The following is a 22,030-nucleotide window of genomic DNA, read 5'->3' as shown; positions in this document are numbered from 1 at the left end:
AATCACATGAAATACTTCAAGTATAAATAATTATTTTCATATATTTTAATGTAGTAATACACCTCTGATGAGTCAAGTCTCCAAGGTTTCCTATATTTTTCATTTATTATGGTATTTGCATCATCCAGCATTGTCGCACGTAGGTAAGTGCTTAATAAACACTATTTGGCAATGATCACAAACTGAACATTTAAATTATTCATAGATTTATCCAGATGTTTCCAAAACGTAAGTTCTGTAAATAAAAGTGATTATTAAATGAGTGCCAATTTACTACAAGAATGTAAAATGAATCTGTGTGCTATTCCAAGTTACATTTAAAAGCTCTGCAAACAGCATACTATTAGCTCTGCTGATTTGTTTTTATTTTCCTAATTGAAATGTGGTCCGTGTTATCAGGCCATCTGCGCCATGGCAAAATGACTTGGTAAACAAGATAAAAATGGTATTTTCTGTTAGCAACAACATCAGGTTTTGTTTCTGCTAAGAAAATATTATTCTAAAAAGACAGTTTCTGGTACCAGTACCGAAAACTTGGATAAAGGAAGCCGCAGTAGGAGCAGCCCATAGGAGACTGCGGAGAGTCCAGGGTCTCCCCACTAACCCTCCCAAGACAGAGTATGAGGCCTTCTCAACATGGCTGCAAGCAACAATCCAGCACTTTAACATGCACTTAGGGCCCATGTATTCCACTGTACTTGTTTCACCTGCCGATACACTTTGTCTCTACTAAACTGTGAGCTTCTTGATGTATTTGAGACCTTGTCTTAACTGACATTAGCTTCCCCAAGTTTCTCGCATGTAGTAGAAGAAAGACCAGATCACTACAGCTTAAAATCAAGGAGCAAGCACTTGGCAACATGCAAAAGTCTGATATAATCTGGTAGATGGTTGTCCCACTCTTCCCCCCATATCATCCTCTTTGCTTTTTGTCCAAAAAAAAGCCCTGCTCATCTTGAGAAATACACAAAAACATCAAAAAACAGGTCACCCATAATCCCACTACTCCTTTTTGTTTGAATGTGAGAGGAAATGGGAATTCTTTCCTCAGTTTCTCCAATTCTAGGCCAAAATGACAGACAACTGTGAGTGTTTTAACAAGTTTGGTTAGAATACATAGAGTTTTCCTTTAAATGAATAAATACACACAGGTACCAACTCATTCACATATACATGTACACCCTCACACAACTTTCTTTAAGCAAAAAGTGGTTCATACTATACATGTGCTTCTATACCATTTTCTATATCAGCTAACTTTCCAAATCATAAACTCATTCATTTTAATAGCTGTATTATCGATCACTACATGAATGTGCTGTAAATTACTTAATCATTTCTCCATTGATGGTTATTTTGGTTATTTTAAATTTCTTTGACATCTTACCCAGTGCTACAAGGGACAACCTCATACATAGATCTTTATATATTAAAGCTATTGATAAAAACAGATTCAAAATCTGGGACTGTTAGATCAGTAGGGTGTGCAAGTTTTTTATTTTGAAAGATACTGCCAAATTAGACTCCCAAAAGGTTGAATTGCTTTATATTTCTACACCCTCACCAAACACTTACTGTCAGCACTTTTTTTTAGCTTTTCTATTTTGACAGATGAAAAATGCTCTCCATACCTATTTTAATTTACATATTGAGATTGAACATCTTTTCAAGTGGCTGCTTGCCATTTGTATTTTCCTTGGGCAAATTGCTTACTCATACTAAGTATAAAATTTCCTATTGGGTTATTCATCTTTTTCCTAATGATTTGTAGGTGTTCTTTACACGTTAGTGATACGTTAGCAACTATTTTCTTCCAGTTTTTTATGTCTTCTAACTTTGTTTACTCCCTCCCTCTCCCTGTCACTGCCCATATAGAAGTTTTGAGTTATTATATTAACAAATGTACCCATCTTTTCCTATACAATTTCTGGATTTAAACTTGCTTAAAAACACTGTCTCACTCCAAGATTATTTTTAGTAATATCACCCCAGAATGATATTCTACCTTTCATATAACTTACCCAGCCTAGCAAAGATGAGTTTTTCTTACTGAAGAGATAGGCCTAATCTCAAAACTTCAATCTTAACTAACTTAAAGTTCCCCTTTCCTCAGTGTGGCCCTCACTCGGACGAGGAAATCTATAATGTTGGACAGGCTGTGGATCTTCACTATCTTCCCACCTTGTCCTTCAATTCCATCATCGCTACTCACCATGTTTCCTCCAACACCTTCAGGGTTGAAAAGAGAGAGAGTAGGGAGGAAAGAAAGTTAAGATGTAGAAAACTGCTGTAATCAGGTATCACTGTCACACGCCGGTGCCACTGTCCTCTGGATATGGCTGATAGGCAAATGCTGCCTCCTTCTGTGGGATGCGCATGTGGGTTACTCAGACTCCCTTGCTGAGACTTGGCAGTCCACTCCACATAGACTCTCTCTGTTGGGGGTCACTGCACGTGCAGGTGGGCCCCTTGGGCAAAACTCCTTCCAAGACAACTCAAAGTCAACTCCCTTCGGAGAGGTCCACATCCAGTCAATGTTCTGGTACAAGTCCAACTTGTTCCAACAATAGGTCTAAGCCGTTCTCCTCGCTCTGCCACCAAAGCAGTTCACATAGCCCTTACCTTTAGAGCCACCATTCACAAATAGAGCCAGTTTCTAATTCCTATGTCCTTAAATTGGAAAGGATACAGTCAGCTTCTCTCAAATGTCCACTCATTTGGTTCTACTCCCTTAAAAGGTGTCGGAGATAATGCCATAGCTGACATCTGTATCTCCAAAGAAAGCCTCTATCAATCTTCTATTTTTTACATATTTGTCAACCTATTCTTATAGAGCCTGGAATTGAATGAGCTAATGGTAGCACAATCCATTTCACAATCACTTTTCATGGCCACACTGCTCTGGTATCTGCTATCATTAGCCCACTTGCTATCCTTGGCCTTTGTACTTCTGCCAAAATGCTAACACAGTAGAAGTCACATTAAATATTTCTGCTATAGAAACCTTAGTTTTACTGTTATAATAATTCCTTTTTAGACTTTTTCAGAATCAAAACAGCCTTAATACTGTAGCTGAATGCCTTATCTTGGGTTGATAGATTTTCTTTTTCTTTCCTTCTTTATAATGTCTTATACTTCCTAAATTTTCTGTAACAATGCATTATTTTTGAAATAAGAAAAAAAGATTGTTAAAATTGTTACAGTTTAAGTACCTTTATTCAGTCCATTCCCCATTAGTCACATTCTTAACTTAGATTTTGTTATTAACTTTAAATAAGCTTTATACAAAAGTAAATAATTGCTTACAGCCATTCTATTCATTCATTTATTTATTTCTATTTTGTTTTAAGATGATATTTGAATTCTGATCATATCTCACAAGAAAACCAGGCCTCTACAGAACTTTTAATGTGAAAAGTATTTAGAAATCATATACTTTTCTCAGCAAGGAAGAACAGACAAAACAACAGGATAGTACCATATGCGTTGAAGACCACCTCATTAAGTGATACTCTGTAGCTTTTTAAGATGTGTCTTTGATTTTACTAATTTAAAATTTGAGCATCTGAATAAATGAATGACACTTAAAATGTTACTTGATTACTAAATAAGTTGATCTTAGAATTTCTAATCATTTTGATTATTTAAACAGCCTTTGTCTCCTAAGAAATTTTTTTTAAATGACAGGGGGAAATATATAAAGATCAGAAGCTATAAAAATAAAAATTCTTAGTGAAAGAGTAAAATGAGGACACCAGTTCCTGTCACTTTCTCCTCTAAAAGGAGTTAAGAAGTGAACCTCAAGGGAGGTACATTTTACCAACTGTTAAGATACCCCCATATCTTAAATTACAACTGACTTCAGATAATGAATTAGGAAAAATCAAAATATAACAGATAATTAGCCTCCTATTAAAATGACCCAAGAGATTACACATGTGCACCAAGATCAAGAATTTATTTTAATTACAATAAAAAGTATGGCCTCCAGAATTGCAGGGTACTCTAAGAGTGGTGAGTATGTGCTATAAGAGGAAGCAGTCTGCAGGCCTACCTGCAGACATGTCCAGAGACCCAGAGTTCTTCAGAGAGCCCCACTAAGACTCCCCAGGAAAAGGGGTGCCAGAAATATTAACACAATCATCTAATTTGTTCTGCATCATGTATTCCCTGCCTTCATGGGGTTTCTAGTCCATCACATTAACTCAACTAATTTAATTTATACATGAAGTATGAGGACAGTTCAGATAGGAAAAGCATATGATGCTATGGGCACACACCCCATTATCCTCATAGTGGACCATCGACAAACCAAGTAAGCAACTCTCTGTCATGTGGCATCCAATATAGACTAGCCTAAAAAGAGAGAAGAAAATATAAGAATTTTCTCCTTAATAGTAGTATTTCTGATTACGGATTGTTAAAGTGATATTTGGATTTTAATACATCAGTCCCTATTAGCTTAGATTGTATACCTGCCCACAAAATACATACTGAGTCTTAGAACGTTGACCAGTCAAGTTTGTGAGGCTTCAAAATCCATCACCTGTAGACAGTCATGAATTCACGAAGGTAATACTGTCACAAAGGAATCTACCTTGTCCAGATAACTCATGAGCTCGATGCATGTCTTTCTTCTGTCTTTTTCCTCCAAGTACAATACACAAAGGCAGAGCCAGGGCACGTTGTACCTCCTCTGGGCCCTCAAGCACTAACCAAGTTGGCAAAGAGAGTGGCAGTACTGAGGTCAAAACAGCACAAACTGAGTCTTTAATTAAATGTGGCTAAGTGGAGGATGGGAGCTAGATAGCGGTACAAGAATAGAGGAACTAGTACAGGCAAGAACAAAAAAGGGTTGATGTGGACAAGATGGAAGTCAACAGGAACTTCGGGGAACAAAGGTTTCCCCATGAACAAAGGTTACTGCAGGTTTGGACATGCTCCCAGAACATTCCTGAATGGGTATGATAGATTCCATTATAAGAGGATGAATATAATGGGTAACTAAATTTAAAAGGAGATTTAAAATTGGGGGTTAGAGTATAATTTTTAGAAAACGGATAAAAAAAAATTTTTAAGTTAAAAGTTTACTTTTAAAAAGGCACCAAGCCCAGAAAGTTGTATAGTTCTTGAAAATAACAAGTCATCAAGTAATTTGTAGGTTGTGTAAAAATATGTGAGTAGGGAAAAAAGGCATATTTATCTGTTTGTCATGAATCTAGTATAGTTAAAGTGTGATAAAAAATAAACAAAAGGGCTTCCCTGGTGGTGCAGTGGTTGAGAGTCCGCCTGCCGATGCAGGGGACACCGGTTCGTGCCCAGGTCCAGGAAGATCCCACATGCCGCGGAGCGGCTGGGCCCGTGAGCCATGGCCTCTGAACCTGCGCGTCCGGAGCCTGTGGTCCGCAACGGGAGAGGCCACAACAGTGAGAGGCCCACGTATCGCAAAAAAAAAAAAAAAAAAAAACTAAACAAAAAAAGAAAAACCAAATGGGTTTGTGAATGAGGCAAAATTTTCTAATGAATTATTAAAACTTTGACTTATAAATCTTAATGATATCTTCAATTCATATTATATATTAGGGATAAAATATTAATACATTAATTTATATTACTAAGTCCCCTACATACGAACCTTCAAGTTGTGAACTTTCAAAGATGCAAATGTGCGTTTGCATGTCCAATCACGTAAGGTGTGAGTGAAATTGCAGCTTTCCCTCTGTCTCCTATTGCTGACAACCCTTCAGCTCTACCATCTCCCACCTTCTTCCCCTCCTCTAGTCAGTAAATCTTCTTGCCTGTTCACTTGATGCCAGCCCCTGTATGCCAGCTGTTGTACTGTACCACTGAACTTTTCAAGGTACTGTACTGTAAGATTAAAAATGTTTTCTTTATTTGTTGTGTTTGTTTTTTAATGTATTATTTGTGTGGAAAGTATTATAAGCCTACTATAGTAGAGTACTATATAGCCGATTGTGTTAGCTGGGTACCTAGGCTAACTTTGTTGGACTTACACACAAATTGGACTCTTACGAATGCACTCTCCGAACAGAACTCAATCGTATGTAGGGGACTTACTGTAATATATATGAAGTATTAATACAATGGACATGTTTATAATAAACATTTATTGCCTTAGTGGCGTATATGATCAGCTTTTTTTAAATTGATAGGGTAAGTGATCAAAAAATTTTGGAGACTACTGACCTAAAATACAGGAAACAAGCCAGAAGCTTCTGTTAACCATCTAGATATACCATGGAAAGAACCTGCGTGAATAAAGCCAAGACATAGCGAAACAGTGCTAAGAGATACGGAAGACCGAGTCCTTACGTCACCTGAGAACTTAGATCCAGGCCGGCCTGAAGCCAGCATATCCTAGGGCTTCCCAGATGCAGGAACCAACATGTTCCTGTTTTTCTGAGTCACTTGGAGCTGAGTCAGTCACTTCTAACAGAGGGTAGAACATTCACATAGGATAACAAATAAAACAAGTTACAGAAAATTGTATTTTTACGACCCCACTGGAGAGATAAAGGAAAGAAAAAAATAAAGTTCACCGGAGTGTGACTTGTTTAAGGTGCTAGAGACAGACATCCAGTATCAGGCTTTCCACTAGTCTGTAATAGAGTGATTGATGCCCAAAGTATGCTGTAGGCGACACAGTTACTCCTATGAATCAAATTCTGTAAATACCAAGAGGTGATTTTTTTAAATAAACCCCAAACTGTTTATGAAGTATGATAATATCATTCTTGTTAATGTAATAATATACGAGAATGAAAAGAGTTTTCTGTAACAAACTAATGCTTAGAAACATCAAGATTAGGCTGAGCTGCTTTAAAAAAAACTTGTTTTCAAATTAGGTATGATCAAGAGAACTGAAAAGATCTCACTGTAAAAATCATACAAATTCTCATAGGTCTGAACTTAGACTGTTTTTACAAGTATAAATTCTTGGCTGAATTAAAATACACAAGTGGTGATCACAGATGATGCTTCATGCTTTATGTAGGAAAAATCAAAGTAGGAACAACTCCTACTCAAAGAAAAGGGCTTGGCTCTGTATTCAAATACTGAGATGTGAATATATAATTTTATGCTCTAAGTAGAAAAAAGATTGTATGTATTTTTTTATGATGACCAGTTTTAATAATTTGTATTTAACTTTTTATTCCAATATAATCAGATTTAAGAATGCTTCATCTGTAGCATTCACACAGTCCCATTTTACACTTTAAACTTTGATAAGATGACTTATCAAGAGATTTAAGATAAAGATAACATAAGAGACTTTATTTAATCATTGCCCTACTTCTCATACCATAATTCTCATAAAAACACTCCTAAATTTTATTATTTGGTAAACTAAGTTTTCAAGAGGCATAATGAATTTTCTGAAATCACAAAGCTAGAAGTAGCAAAGCTGGATTCTCAACTCCTAAAAACAAAGTATAGTGTGCTGTGATGAATAAAATAACCTTTTATAAAATATTGTAGAACACAGCTTTAATTCACACCATCCAGAAAAAAATATACTATATTCTTTGTTCCTATTTCAAATCATTAATATTACTATACTATTTCAGTAATTTTCTTAGTATTTAAAAATAGTATCTAAATATACTCACCATTTTTGTAATTTATTTTACTACTATATATATAATAAAGTCCTAATGTCCATAACATTTTACAATGTGTTACAGAAATTGATGAGTTTAATTACTTAATGTGCACAGATCAATTTGAAATAAATTGAAAATGAGCATGCCGTACACTCTACTTAATCTTGTTACAAACTTGTTTCAAAATTCACTTCCTAATTTGCAACCCAGTAGGTTATATTTTAAAATAACAAATAGAAAACTTTCTTTTACATCTCAGCAGTTTAAAGCCAAAGCAACTAAAGGTAAGAAGAGTCCTACTAGTCCAAAGATCTGACCTCAAGGGGAAAAAAAGTCCTATGCTTTTATTATCTAAACCAACACATCCGGCTTGTTATACTCTTTTTCTTCTTAAAAATGCAAATGAAGTAACATTATACTTCCTTCTCTGTCTATAGAATAATTTTCAAATGAATTACAGGCATAAAAGGTAGAAAAATTGGTAGACAAATGAAATAACGAAGGAAAATAATCATTCAAAGTCAATTCTAGTTGGTTAAGGATGGCACGGAAGTACATACGTAAGATGAATAATACATTTTCATTCTAAGTAATACAGGTATCTGCATAAGGCGTCACACATCACTTCTCACATTGCTAAACCATTTTAAAGCACAAGGTGATAGAAACTCTCAGATGCCTATGAACTCCATTTACATGGAGTACATCACTATAATTTTTTAAATGCATTCATATTCAAATCTGAGAAACATGATTCTGAGGCTCATCAGGCCTGCTTAATTGCACCAACATCTGCAATCAATTTAAATTCTTTAAGATAGTCTTTCAGCACTTGAAGTGATTTCATGCTGTGATAGATTTAACACACTCACTAATTTATAGACACACACAAGCAGATGAGACCTATTTTTCCAGGGGTGGGGTTAAAGTACTGAAGGGCAGTCTGAATTTCCCAACTATCAGTGGGATATAAGAAAGAATGTATTTTGCATAACTTATTTAAATTATATAAGATGATAGCACTGCACAAACATAATATAGAAATTAAGACTAAAACTAGTGTTTTATTTAATTCTATTTGTAGGTCATGGACCATTAAGAGGTTTGATGACAGTTTACCGGTAAAATAAACAGCAAAATCTAGAGCTATCATTTGACATTATATAGGAAAAAGTCATGAATGAATATATCATCATTTTCTCCACTGAAAGTCAACAGGGGCTGGGGGAGAGCCAGAGGAAGAATACCAACAATCCAGAAATGTTTTTTTAACCAAACATATAAACTGACCTAAAATGAGGAAAATAATTCAAAAATCAGAAGACTAAAGGACCTGGGCAGATGGCAGCAGGAGCATAGTTTCTGAAAGTGCCTGGATCTCCACAGAAAAAGAACAAAACAACTAAATAGCAAAACCAAAAACCTAACAATATTGAGCAATAAGGTATCTCCATGATCCTCAAAATACAAGCAGCTGGAGAGAAACCACTAACAGTCACACGATCTGCACAGCATCACGGTCTGTGTGGAAAGAAGCAGAGAAATAAACAAGATGTCTGATGATGTGAAAACAGGAGAATTCTAAAGTAGCCCAGAGGTATTCTTTAGCAATTTGAGAACAGCAGCTGAAAATGATTGGGGTTTGGCCCACACCAGCTGTGGGTGAGTGTAGGAAGCAGAAAAGAGCTGAAGAGACTGGAACTGTCAATGTCCTCTGAGTCCCAACACTGAGGTCAGGGCTCCCTTCCAGGACAGGACCCCACAATGTGGAGAAAGTGTTGAGAGTGAAATCAACACGGAGCTAAACATTCCTACTGACCACAAAAACATAACCATAAAACACAGCAAACTGTCACGATTTCAAAATGAACTAAGAGACATTTAAAAAATATATAAAACATGAAAACAAACACCTAAAGCAGAATTAGAAAAACTCAGACAAGTGAGGAGAGCAAACTCAGGAAAAAGAATGGAAATAAATCACTTCAGAAATGAAGCTTGAACTAGAAGAAATATAAGAACAAAAAATAATAAATCATATTATAAGAGATTTAGAAATGAAATACAGAATTTTTTTCAAAAAAAATCAAAAAGAAATGAATAAGGTAAAAGGATTTGGGAAAAAGTGGCATATTGAAGATATATAAAAATCCAACATACCGATAATAGGATCCATGAAGAAGAAAACCAAAGTAAGTACATAATGAAAGGGTATCTGCATATTTTATAATCCCAAGTCAGACATATAAATAAAGAGAGCTAGTAATCTATAGGGAATGAAAATTAGTTATCTGCAGACCTTTTAAGAGCAATGCTGTCATGCTTTATGCTAGAAAAATTTTTAAATTGTGGGACTTCCCTGGCAGTCCAGTGGTTAAGAATCTGTGCTTCCACTGCAGGGGGCATGTGTTCAATCCCTGGTCAGGGAACTAAGGTCCCACATGCCACAAGGCCAAAAATAAAAATAAAATTTAAAAAAAAAGAAAAGGGGAAAAAATTGTAAATTTAAGATCCTACAGGAAAAAAACATGTGAGCCAAAGTTTTTATATCCAGTAAAACTGACTAAACAATAACGGGCAAATACTGTTATCAACATGAAAAACTCAGGGAATACTGTTTCCATGACCTCTTCAGACAAATCTACTAAAGAACAAACTTCAGACAAACAAAATGACTAAGAGAAATATTAACCAAAGGACTGGTTGTGAGCATTAAAATACAGTTACTCAGAGAATTAAAGACTAAATAGGGGTTAAACACAGTTAGTAAATGCTAAAGGAGTATAAAATGTAATGGCTATATGCTCCATTAGTACAACAAGAAAAACAACAGCTGGAGATGTGGGCAGCACATGCGAAAGAAAAAAATTTTAGATACATACACATAAATACATACGCATACTTTTTTCCTTTGCTCTCTCTCCACTGAAAAGGCCTACAAACAGTGATTAACCCAATAGCAATAAGTATCCTTGACCCCCAGATTGTTCTTGAAATATCATTTCCCACTAAAAGAAATGACAGATTCCAGGTCTAGTGTGGGAAAAGAGGGAAGTCTGCGTAATCTTACCTTACCAGATAGAAATGAAACAATGTAAAATAACAAGGCCATGCCAACCAAAATGACTAGAAGCCAACTGGACAAGGTCCCACTGGTTGCAGATGGGACAATTTAAGCTTCACTAAGAATAATAATATTAAAAATAATATATCACCTTTAGAGTATGATACGGAACCAATTCAATATCTTGAAAACTGGCAAATAAAAGAATCAAGCATTTATCCTAAATTTCCTATATCATAAGGTAATCAGTATTTGTGAGAAAATGTCTCTTTATAAATATATTCCAACTAATAAATGAAAATAAAATTACAGAATTTTAATGATAAACTGGATATGAAGTACTCCCTAATACAGAACATACCTCCTACGGTCTTACCAAAGGGATCAAACCTGAGTCTGATCAAGCCTCTGGATCTAGCTGCGGCTTTGCAGGAAGTGCAAAAGAAAGAGAAACATGTTAACTTTACCACGAGTATGCAATCGGCAAAATACAGACTGCCTTAGATAAAATAAAGGGAACCTGAAGATTAAAAAAAGTTAAAGATATTCCAATTTTAAAATATAAGCAACAATAAACTATGATGTCTAGTGGTATAATTTTGGGAGATAAAATTAAAGAAAGTCAAGGAAGTAGTTCCTATAAAAGTCAAGGTAGTGATTTAGGAAAAAAGCAAGATTTGAGACAGGGTAGATGGAGGGCTTTCTAAGTTGGCTGACAAGGTTCTCTTTATTGATCTGGGTGGTGTTCTTATGATAACTTATTAAGCTACATATTTATTTGTTGGTGTTTTCTATAACTGTGTTTCATTTTATAAATCAAAAGTTAAAAAAATCAGAAACCCTGGTTTCTAGTCCTAGCTACTAACTGGGGGCTGTTGCACACTTCATTTGCAAAATGTAGAGATGCTCTAAGATAATTCCAGACCTGATATAAATTAAAAAACACCTCAGGGCTTCCCTGGTGGCGCAGTGGTTGACAGTCTGCCTGCCGATGCAGGGGACACGGGTTCGTGCCCCGGTCCGGGAAGATCCCACATGCCACGAGGAGGCTGGGCCCGTGAGCCATGGCCGCTGAGCCTGCGCGTCCGGAGCTTGTGCTCCGCAACGGGAGAGGCCACAACAGTGAGAGGCCACGTACCACAAAAAAAAAAAAAAAAAAACCACCTCAGTAACTACAAAAATCTCTACTAAATGAAAGAGTATAACAAAGCCATCCTTAACAAAAAAAAGCCAGAAGATGATTTTTAACTCACCAAAACAATGCAATACAGCTTTCCCAAAGGCTACCAAAGAAAAAAATCTAGCGTAACAGTAATAATATACAAGGAGTAGACAAAACCTAAGACTGCCTGAATTTTCTTTTGGACAATTTTATTTTCATACCTCAAAGAATCCCAAGGGCAGGGTTCCCAGTTTATGTAAACTACCCTGGAAAACTTCTGACAGTAAAAGAATTTGAAATAATTTTTACATTGAGGATAAGAAGCTATACCAACCACACTTATTTTCTTGAGGGTGGGGAGAAACCATTATATTGTACCAGTTAGGAAATGGTAGTAAATCAGGGAAGCATGAAATTAGGAATGAATACCTTTTGTACATCAAGATGATTAACCCATTATGGATTTTTAAAGTATGTATAGAATTTATTCTCTTTAGGAATAAGTAAGAACTGAAAGGATGTCTCTCAAGTACAAACCAAAATAAAGAGGGGTTTAAGTTTACTGCCACCATTAAAGCTTTAAAACCAGACACACTCTTCTCCTCCTTGTTCATACGTGTTCTACTGGGCATCCTTTTCCAAAAAAGACCAAGTTCTTCCATCTGTTACAGTAGATAACCTTCCCCCCTTTGATGATTTTTACAAGAGGCCAAGTGTCGGAGAATTTCTTCGTAGCTACAGTATGCCATTTGAACACTCATTTTGACGTTATGCACATGCAAACTAGCGTGGAACCCACAATGGCTTGATAACAGTTTTATGAGTAATGTTCACCATGTTCAGCCTTTCAATCCTATTAACTTCTAGTCTTTGGCTCAATTAACGTTACACTAAAAGACTCTCATCTTGTCCAGCCCAGTTCTCATCCTTGTCTGTACCCTAGAAACACCGAGAGAACATTACTAAATACTGATGCCTGGGGCCCACCTGACTTAATTGTAAATGACAGGACCCAGATATCAAGATTTTTAAAGCTCCCCAGATGATTCTAATGGATATCAAGGTTGAGCGCTACTGTTCCTGGCAACTTTTTTTCCTATTTCTTCAATTACCTAATAGAAGAAATTTTCACATATTGAGGTACGGGGACATTATTCTGGTTTATACATGAGTTAATTTGTATTTTATGCTGACTAAAACAGTCTGTTTGTGGCCTATCAAACATACATTGTACATTTGCTTTAATCATTAAAGAAAAGTGTGCACTGACCAGGAGTAAAGAATGTCCATGTTAAAAATAAAGATTAAATGCCTCCCTACCTGGGAGGCCAATGCTGATACTCCTTAAATGATAAGACTTCCTTCCCAGATGCCAAGGCCATACTATGTACATGCTGATCTGTGTTTTGGGTATTTTTTTGAAACCCTGAAGGAATGTATCCCTGACTTGTTTGATGTTCTTTGTTCTGACGAGACATAAAATTGTGCTGAAAACCATGCTTCTCCAGAGCAGTTCCTCAGAGTTATCTGAGAGGCTGTCTCCCAAGCTATAGTCTTCAGTTTGGCTCAAATAAAACTCTTTTCTATTCCCATTATAGATCATTTATTGATTATTTCCACTGACATACCTTTTCCATTCACTCACTGAAAAACAACTGTACATAATACATAGCATTTTTCTCAATTTTTCACTTATTCCTTCAGAACTGTTCCTTCTTTCAAAAGGTTCATTCCATATGGATATTTGCTCTTCACTTTCATCTCCATTATAATCACATGCCTCTTCTTTCTGGCACTTTCAAAGTTTTCACTACTTTTGCAGTTATCAGAAATAAGCTTAATTATATTCATTAAAGTCTAAAAAGTAAGCATGAACATAGAAAAATATCTTAGATCAAGAAACAACTCAATAACCAAGATGAAAACAACCTCAGATGACCTCTAATGCCGCAACTGGTATAAGCGCCATTGGCCCTCTCAGGCTCTAAAATTCTAGTAAATTTTACTAGTAACTAACAATGTTTCTATATCTGGCGAATCTTTTAAAAAGTGCTATAATGAAAGAAAAGATGTCTTAACGAGCCATAACATTTTTAAAAGACCCAAAATACACAATTCTAGTTTGAACCTAATATAATTTCATCCTATATAAAAAAAGAAAAGATGACTGCTTTCTTCATATTCATCTCCTGCCTAAACAAAAACACAATGCAGTAACATCAGAGAACACTATACACCACTGGTGCTGCTCAGAACGACGTGTAAGAAAGCTGGATGAATCTGAGCTGTTAGAAGATAATTTTAATTGTACATAAATAAAACCTGTCCTATATACGCACAAATGGAAATTAAAATGCCAGACAGATTAGGAAATACTCTCAAGAAGAAGCTGGTTCATTGCCCTGAGGCTCTGAAATTTTCTCCTAGTCAGCAAGCAAGACCTGGAGACAAACAGGCAAAGTATTGTAAGGGTACTGATGATAAACAGGTAAGTGTCTAATACTGAGCTCCAGCCCCTTTTACCAAGTTTTTATGTGGCAGGGATGCTTTGATCAAATCCCTAACGTGAAATGTAAGCCAAAAAATAACCCGTGTTTATTTTACCAAGAATGTGTAACTATTTATGGTTCATCTAAGTTTCTAGTGGTTAAAATATATAAGCTTTTTAAATAACAACGATGACAAAGAATAGAGGAAATAAAACAAGGACAAGGGCTTCCCTGGTGGCGCAGTGGTTGAGAGTCCGCCTCCCGATGCAGGGCACACGGGTTCGTGCCCCGGTCCGGGAGGATCCCACATGCCGCGGAGCGGCTGGGCCCGTGAGCCATGGCCGCTGAGCCTGCGCGTCCGGAGCCTGTGCTCCGCAACGGGAGAGGCCACAACAGTGAGAGGTCCGCGTACCGCAAAAAAAAAAAAAACAAAAACAAGGACAACAACAACTTGATTTACCTGTATCTGACAATGTTTCCAAAATTTACATATGAAACTGAAATCTAAAAAATAAAACACACACTGAAAGTTATGAAAACACCCTCAATCAAGTCTAGATTTTCTACTTGGAGAAAACGTTCATATATACAAATGAACACACAACTAATATTTTCTCAAAACACAGTTCTCTTCTGATCAAAATATGCCTAAAAGGCTGATACTGCAGAAAACTCTGTCCTCCATGTTTGAGAACACCATGACCTACTGAGCTAGAACAAGTGATGATACCTTTCAAAATACTTTTAACACTACATATACACACCTACATACATACACATATGTGAAAGTCTATAATCCTGCGCTTACGAACTCAATTTACACTCAGTCATTTCATCATGAGAAACTTTTGTTACAATCTTTCTATGTGCCTTTTAAAATTATGTTCTATAATACTTGTTATTTAACTTTATTTTTTGTTAAGACTAAGCAAGAACTACAGAAATACTTAAGAAAGGATTCAAGGAGTAAAGCTAAACGCCATCCAAACTTTTCTAACAAATGCCTCGGAGGAGCCCTTGAAGTCACTTGACTGCAGTCTAGATTGACTAGGAAAGAAAAAAATTAGAAACAAAGTCAAAGGAAGCTAGTAAACTTCCAGGAGCACTTATAAAAGAGGATTTCTGCTTCATTCCCTGGAAAAAGAAATCAAAAAGGAAAAAACTAAATACAAATAGGGAATAAAGGATGGATGTTATAATTATGCACCTTAGAAATGTGAGATTAGGCCTTTTTTATTTCATGTCAGCCCACCTAAAATGACCTTGTTACTTGCAGCTGGGATACAGTTTCCTATGACATATTGGGGGGCAGCGGGGGATGTCAAGGAGCCTGTAAGAACTTTGGATTCCAACCTAGTGCAATCCTCAGGAACTAGAAGTATGCATTTTGAAGAGAGATTTTTAAAGCATTATATCCACACCTAATGGTACAGCCAAAAAAGACCATGTGCTGATAAGTCATAGTTGCAGTGGTTGTAGTCTGTATAGAAGTAAACTGCCTGGACAGTGTCGTCATCTCAATGTATAAAAATAAATTAGGAAAAAAAGAATATGAATGGTTCTTAGAGACATAATCGTTCTTAAAGACATCATAAAGGTGTTATACTACACAGCATAAAACAAAATGTTCCTCAAAACTCTTTAAATGTCTCTCTCTCTCTCCCCCTGAGACTCCACCTCCCCACAGAGGACCAGATATCTTCCTGGTTCTCCTGTCCTATCGCTCAAACACGCCTGGCTGATTCTCCTCTTCCTCCTTTCACTTTCTGGGATATAGGTTTTGGCCTCTCTAAGTTGTCTCTAGTTTTGAATTGCCACACATCACCCTGAAAAAGCCTAGAAGTGGAACAGCAAATTTTTTCTTCTCAACAAATAGAAAAGAGATTTTATTTTTACTAATCCTTTGTAACGCGTTGGGGTGGGAGTAGGGGGGTGTTGGCAACTCATTGATCTAAATCCTACTCTCTACAGCTATCCTCTTTAACACATTCTTTAGTTGCATATAAATTAATCCATGGTTTTCTGTTAACCCTGTCATGGGAGACTTCCATATTACCCAGACAAAATACACCCAGAAAATGAACACAACATATACACTGATGTCACAGATAAAGGGTATGGTACACCTAAACAAAGAAGAAATAAGAAAAGGAAAACTTGGTGAAGGCAGCAACTCTATTAGGATATATCTCCCAAGCTTGGTTGGTTCCACTCAAAAGAATCTTGACTACAAAAATCATCACTTAATATCTGAAGGGGGCTTTAAAAAATGTTTAAGGAAAAAAAGGATTAAAAATAATTGAACCACACGTAATAAAAGAGAATTATACTCACAGTTGGGTTAAGCATAATTAAATACATTTATATGGTAGATTTGTATTTTAAATTCTAGCTCACTTCCATTTAGAAAATAGGAAAATTCTTTGGCAACTGTGGTTTAAGAGATCCTCTCTTGTTCTAGAATTTTCTTCATCCTACCTTGTTCAGGAACTGTGGGTTCTCTTCCATTTGGACTATCATGTCACATCCTACTTATAAGGTCCTTACCACTAACTGCAGAACAGTCTTACCCTCCAGCAAGTCATAGTACATAGGTAACTGTATCGTTCTTTCTTGAAAGAAGTTTTCTCCAATAAACTTGCTGCTAAGCACAAGTCATTTACCAAGGGATGGGCACCTGGCCTTGCAGTGCCTCCCCATCTATGCTCTGAGTATACTGGGTGAGGGGAGGATCTTTTAAGATACTCCTTTGGATGGAAAAAGAAATTTCCAGAGTGAATTAAAGAAATAGCCCACGTAGGCCAAAATGTATCTGGATGGTCTATCAGGATGTTTACAGCAGCAAAGCAAAAACCCAGCTTAAAGCAGCTTCAATAAGAACTGGCATCACCTCATATAATGGAAGAGTTGGGAGGCAGGACTGCACTGGGCCAGAGCAGCAGCTCCATGACGTCAGGCGTCAAGCACCCCACACCCCCTCACAGCCACAAGTAGCAGGGAATGGCAGCTTTCCTGCTCTGGACCCTTTTATGAGGGAGAGAAACCTTTCTCAGAAGCCCCCACCAGACCTGGCCATCAGACTGTACTGGCCAAACCTGGATCACATACCCATGCCCTAGGAACTTAGAAACACGTGAATCTGGCATTTTTAGCCTCAAGTATGATATTTGCTTAGTAAATTTTAATAATCTTTCCTAACTGAAGAAATTCAGTCTTACTATTTGGCCACCTAAACTGAAACCTACTAAGATCTTGGAAACAACCTAGTTTAATCGATGGTTTTTATTGTTTTTTTGTTTTTTCCTATTTTAAAACCAAGCTGATCTACTTTAGGGCTAGTTTGAGTGTTAACGTTTCAGAAGCGTTTTCAAAAAATCAACTGTAGGCATCAATACTATTTTCCAAAAAATAATATTAATGCTTACCCACAAAAGAGAATCGCAAAGCAAATTCTAAGGCTAAAATGTTAACATCTGACAAAGTCCCCACATCCTCTCTAGAACAACCTATCTATGAACTTTGTTTTTCTCAGAGAAACTTTTGCAGTACTCATTGACCTAAATATACTGGCATAACAAAGTCCATATCCTAGAGTTAATAAAATGTGTTTTTACTTCCAGAGCAAAAACAGATGACTGGTCAGTTTGAACTTTCTACAATGTTAACCATTTGCTGAATTATTCAGAACCCTCCTAGGAAAAGCCATGACTCTCCACACACCAATTAAATGCTTTAATCATACTTTAGATAACTAATCTATTTCAATCCTGATAACCTAATTACTTAATTCTAGTAAATAAATTCCAGCCCAAGTCCAAAATAGAGTATTAAACTTTAAAATCAGTGAATGTAAGCTGAAACAGATCCACTGTGAAGAAGTTCAAAATGTTTTATTCTATAAAAAAGTTTGTTTATCTGAAATTCCAGAATTAAACTGCACTATTATGCTAGGGTTTTCTATACCAGTTCTAACTAATGTATTATCTCTTGTAATTATATTAAGTGGATTCATGCTTGTTGGATTTAAAATTCCCTAACAGGAGACTCTGCCCTGATGACTCAACATAAAACAGGTACACCATCTCCACTCCCCCTGCATTTTTTTCCCCACATCACATTTCACCTCCCATTACATGTGTTTGTGTGTTTCTGTCATGTGTGTCTCATTGCTCCATAGGAAACAATGACACACTATCTTGGTGCTCAGTCGCCGCGGCCTTAAATACAGACACTTTTATTAAGTGCCTGACATACAGACGCTTAATAAATGTGTTGAGTGAACAAATGAACGTCTTAGAAATGTAGACTCACTAATAAGAAATTTGTATTTTTACTGAGGTACATTTACTTATATTTTTAATTGTGGTGTAATGATTTCAACAGTAAGAATTTCAACAGCAAATCACAAAGAAAAATAAAAAACAAACAATTGCTACTACAACCACTGCTACCACAAGAGGCAGCCACCAGTTAAAAATCTGTTACGTTCTAATCACAGAATAAACAATTTAATTCTAACAACAAGCCTATGGTGTACGTATTAGCCCCATCTTATGGACGAGGGGATTGAGGATCAGAAAGATAAAATAAGATGTCCAAGATCAAACAGAGGATAAACAGTCAATCCAAAACACAGAGCTCTGACTCCTAAATCCCCACTGTTAATTTGTGATGGCCAAGTATCATCAAGGGACAAAAGCAATTCACATCTCAATGGTAAGATACAGAGCCCATAGAAAGAACTGGGAAAAGCACAGTACTCAGTGAATTCTACACCTGAACATCAGGCAGCCAAAAAATGAGACATGTTTAAAAATTAAATATCACTTGAGTCTTTCCTCCAAAATACCTCAGAATCACTGACTGGTCTAGTAGATAAATGGAGTTAAAGTATAAATAACTTACATTCTTAAAAGCTGCCCTTGGGTTAAAGTATCCAGTGAAAACTACAGTGTGTTTAGTTATTTTTCTCAAATCCAATTCTATTTTATGCTCAGCCAAAAGCATTTTCTACTGTCTTTCTACCGAGCCTTGCTTCTTCATTAGCTTCCATCTTATATTTTTCATCCAATCCAGTTAGTCGCAATTTTTTTATGACAACAAAGCTCATTTGTTGTTCCATGAAATAAATATAATTGATTCTGTGTGCTGGTCATGTTTCTCAGACATTTAGTTATTACTTCCACCCACATATTTCATGTTTCCCTAGAAAAGTGGCAGCCACGTGGATTCTTAATGCTCCTTGCAGTGTCTACATTTATAATTTGTTACAAGCTAATTTTATCCACAGGGAAACTCACATTAAAGATAGGCCTCTAAGCCACTATTATGTATCCTGATTTAGGTAGTTAGAGTAAAATCAGTCTCACTTTTCTACAATACAAGTATTATCCCAGTTTATAAGTGACATTAGAAATCAATACCCATCTTAATTCACTAACAAGGAGGGGTGTCCTAGAGTGAGTGGACCAAGCAACCACAGTGCTTCTTAACAGTGTGAGTGGCCAAACAGCAAAAGCAGTTTAAAAGTTATAAGGTGAGAAATGCTTTCAAATTAAACAAACTTATTATAATACTTGTACCTTTAATTATACATACAAAAGCTCTATGATTACAGCTGCCCGCAAACTTAGGCACTTCATTAGGCAAATGTATTGTTTTCCATACCACAACATGCTTCAGCAGTACTTCTCAACTTGACAGTTTTACTTACTGTCTTGGAAGCAGTATTAATGTACTGCATCACCATTTCTTTTTTGATACTGAAGTCCTTTTCCCGCAATGGTGCCTTTTTATCTTCATTTAAATTCATATCTTCCTGGAAAACACAATTAAAAAGCCTCGTTTTAGAATCTAAGTAGAGCAACAGTTCTACATACACAATGAACAGAAAATCAATACTTTGTGACTAAAGCAGCATTAACTGTTTTGGAATGATTTACATGTAGCTCTGCCAGGAGAAAAAAGAGAAAGGACCTGGAGATACAGAGAACAGAGTATTCTAGATCATTTTAGCAGGTAAAACACTTACCAGAAAAACTTTTTCAATTCACAGCAGGCTAGTAAAATTACATTCACATCACTATAGATAATTAGACAGTTGAAGATTTCTGCCTTCCATTAGCTTATTAGGATTCACAATTTATATATAATTGTGAAATATATATATTACATATAAAAATATATTTATCTATATATATTATAGTCGATATATAATATTTATAATTTATATAAATATATTTTAAAATATAAACATATTTTTATAACAGCTGTACCTGAAGCCATCTTGCACCATTCTGAAAGCGCTCCTCCATATATCATAAGAATTAAAAGCCAATCCCTTTTCAGATTCTGATAAGCTACAAGCACATACCAAATACCTAATACTGATCCTAGCAAAAGGTGAAGCATCCTACAGTTTTAACTGTCTCTTCTCCACCCCTATCAAAAATATTCATTAATTAATTTATTGCATGTTCTAAATCACATAAAAGTGGCACTCATAAAAAGAAGTACCACCTAAAAACCTAACATTTCTCAACAGCACCAATCAAAATAAAGGTTTAGGTAAGCTAGATCTTGCTACAGGCCTAATTCTGACTAAAAACTGCAAGTCAATAATATCCACATAAAGATATGAATTGCGACCAGAATCTATCAGCTCAGTTGACAAAGGAAGGGAGGCTGAGGTAAGACAAAAATGGCTGAAGGAGAGGGCAGCTCAAATGGATTTCTTCCTGATCTTAGCCTTGGGTCATCTGTGTGCAGTGTAGGACATCTTAATGTATATAAACTACATATCCACTCAGAAACGTGCCCATAAAAATCAGGACTTTGGATCACCTAGGGAGCCCAGAAAGTTAAATTTCTTCTAAGTTTTATAAGGGTTCTACAATTCAGACACTGTAGTTTATGCCTTTAGCTGACTCAGTTTTTGGCTACCAAAACTGTGAAGCAATTAAAAGTCAAAATTCCCTTCATTTCACCTTGATACAAAATTTAAGATCTTAGAAGTTGTCCCGTTTGATACTCCAATAAAAGGTAGCAATTAGTAACGTCACTCTTGGCTATTCTGGTTAGAAATATCCTATTATGTGAATAATGGTTTAGTTTGTTTCTTTTTTTTTTCTCTAAGCCAGTGATTTTCAATACACCTTAACACCACTTAGGAAGCATTCCGGAAATGTCTCAGGGCATTTTGGTTGTCATGGTGACTGAGGTGATGCTACCAGCATTTACAGGGGAAAGGTGTGCTAGACATTCTGCAACACATGAGCTACTCCTACACAATAAGAAACTGTCCTGCGTCCCACAGAAAGATACACAGAGAGAACGAGAGAGGGAAAATCATAATTATCTATGCCTAGACTCTAATTCAATGAAATTAGATGTACAACAGAATTAATATGTAAATTGTTACATATTTAATACTTTATATATTATGTAACTTAATATACATTGAATTTTCCAAGAATCCAACTACTCTGTAAATTATAGTTGCACTGTTTTTGTTTTAAGCTTTACCATCATTTGTGTTCCATTTCTGAAATTTAGGTATCCCAGGACAATGCTGCTTGTGGTATCTGAATCAACAGAACAACACACCTATACCAACCTACATCGTAGCTGTTGTACTCACAGTGGCATGAGGCAAAGACTCCAGAATGTGACTTTATTGTGCCTTCTTGAG

At 36.1% G+C, this 22,030-nt stretch overlaps 1 protein-coding gene across 2 annotated transcripts in view; it reads right to left on the bottom strand.

The window, feature by feature from the left end:
- The window catches only part of DIAPH3 (diaphanous related formin 3), a 546,908-nt gene that overhangs the window by 453,008 nt on the left and 71,870 nt on the right, over positions 1-22,030 (bottom strand). For both annotated transcript variants that reach the window (XM_027116137.1, XM_027116138.1), the window contains one exon: positions 20,054-20,158. In XM_027116137.1, coding sequence (XP_026971938.1) covers positions 20,054-20,158 — 105 coding nt within the window. The remainder of the gene's footprint in view (positions 1-20,053; positions 20,159-22,030) is intronic.

Source organism: Aethalodelphis obliquidens, unplaced genomic scaffold (assembly GCF_003676395.1).
Source record: "Aethalodelphis obliquidens isolate GAN/ISIS:26980383/991018 unplaced genomic scaffold, ASM367639v1 scaffold16, whole genome shotgun sequence".
NCBI classification, from domain to species: domain Eukaryota; kingdom Metazoa; phylum Chordata; class Mammalia; order Artiodactyla; family Delphinidae; genus Aethalodelphis; species Aethalodelphis obliquidens.
Note: the sequence above shows the minus strand (reverse complement) of the source record. Positions and strands in the feature narration are given on the sequence as shown.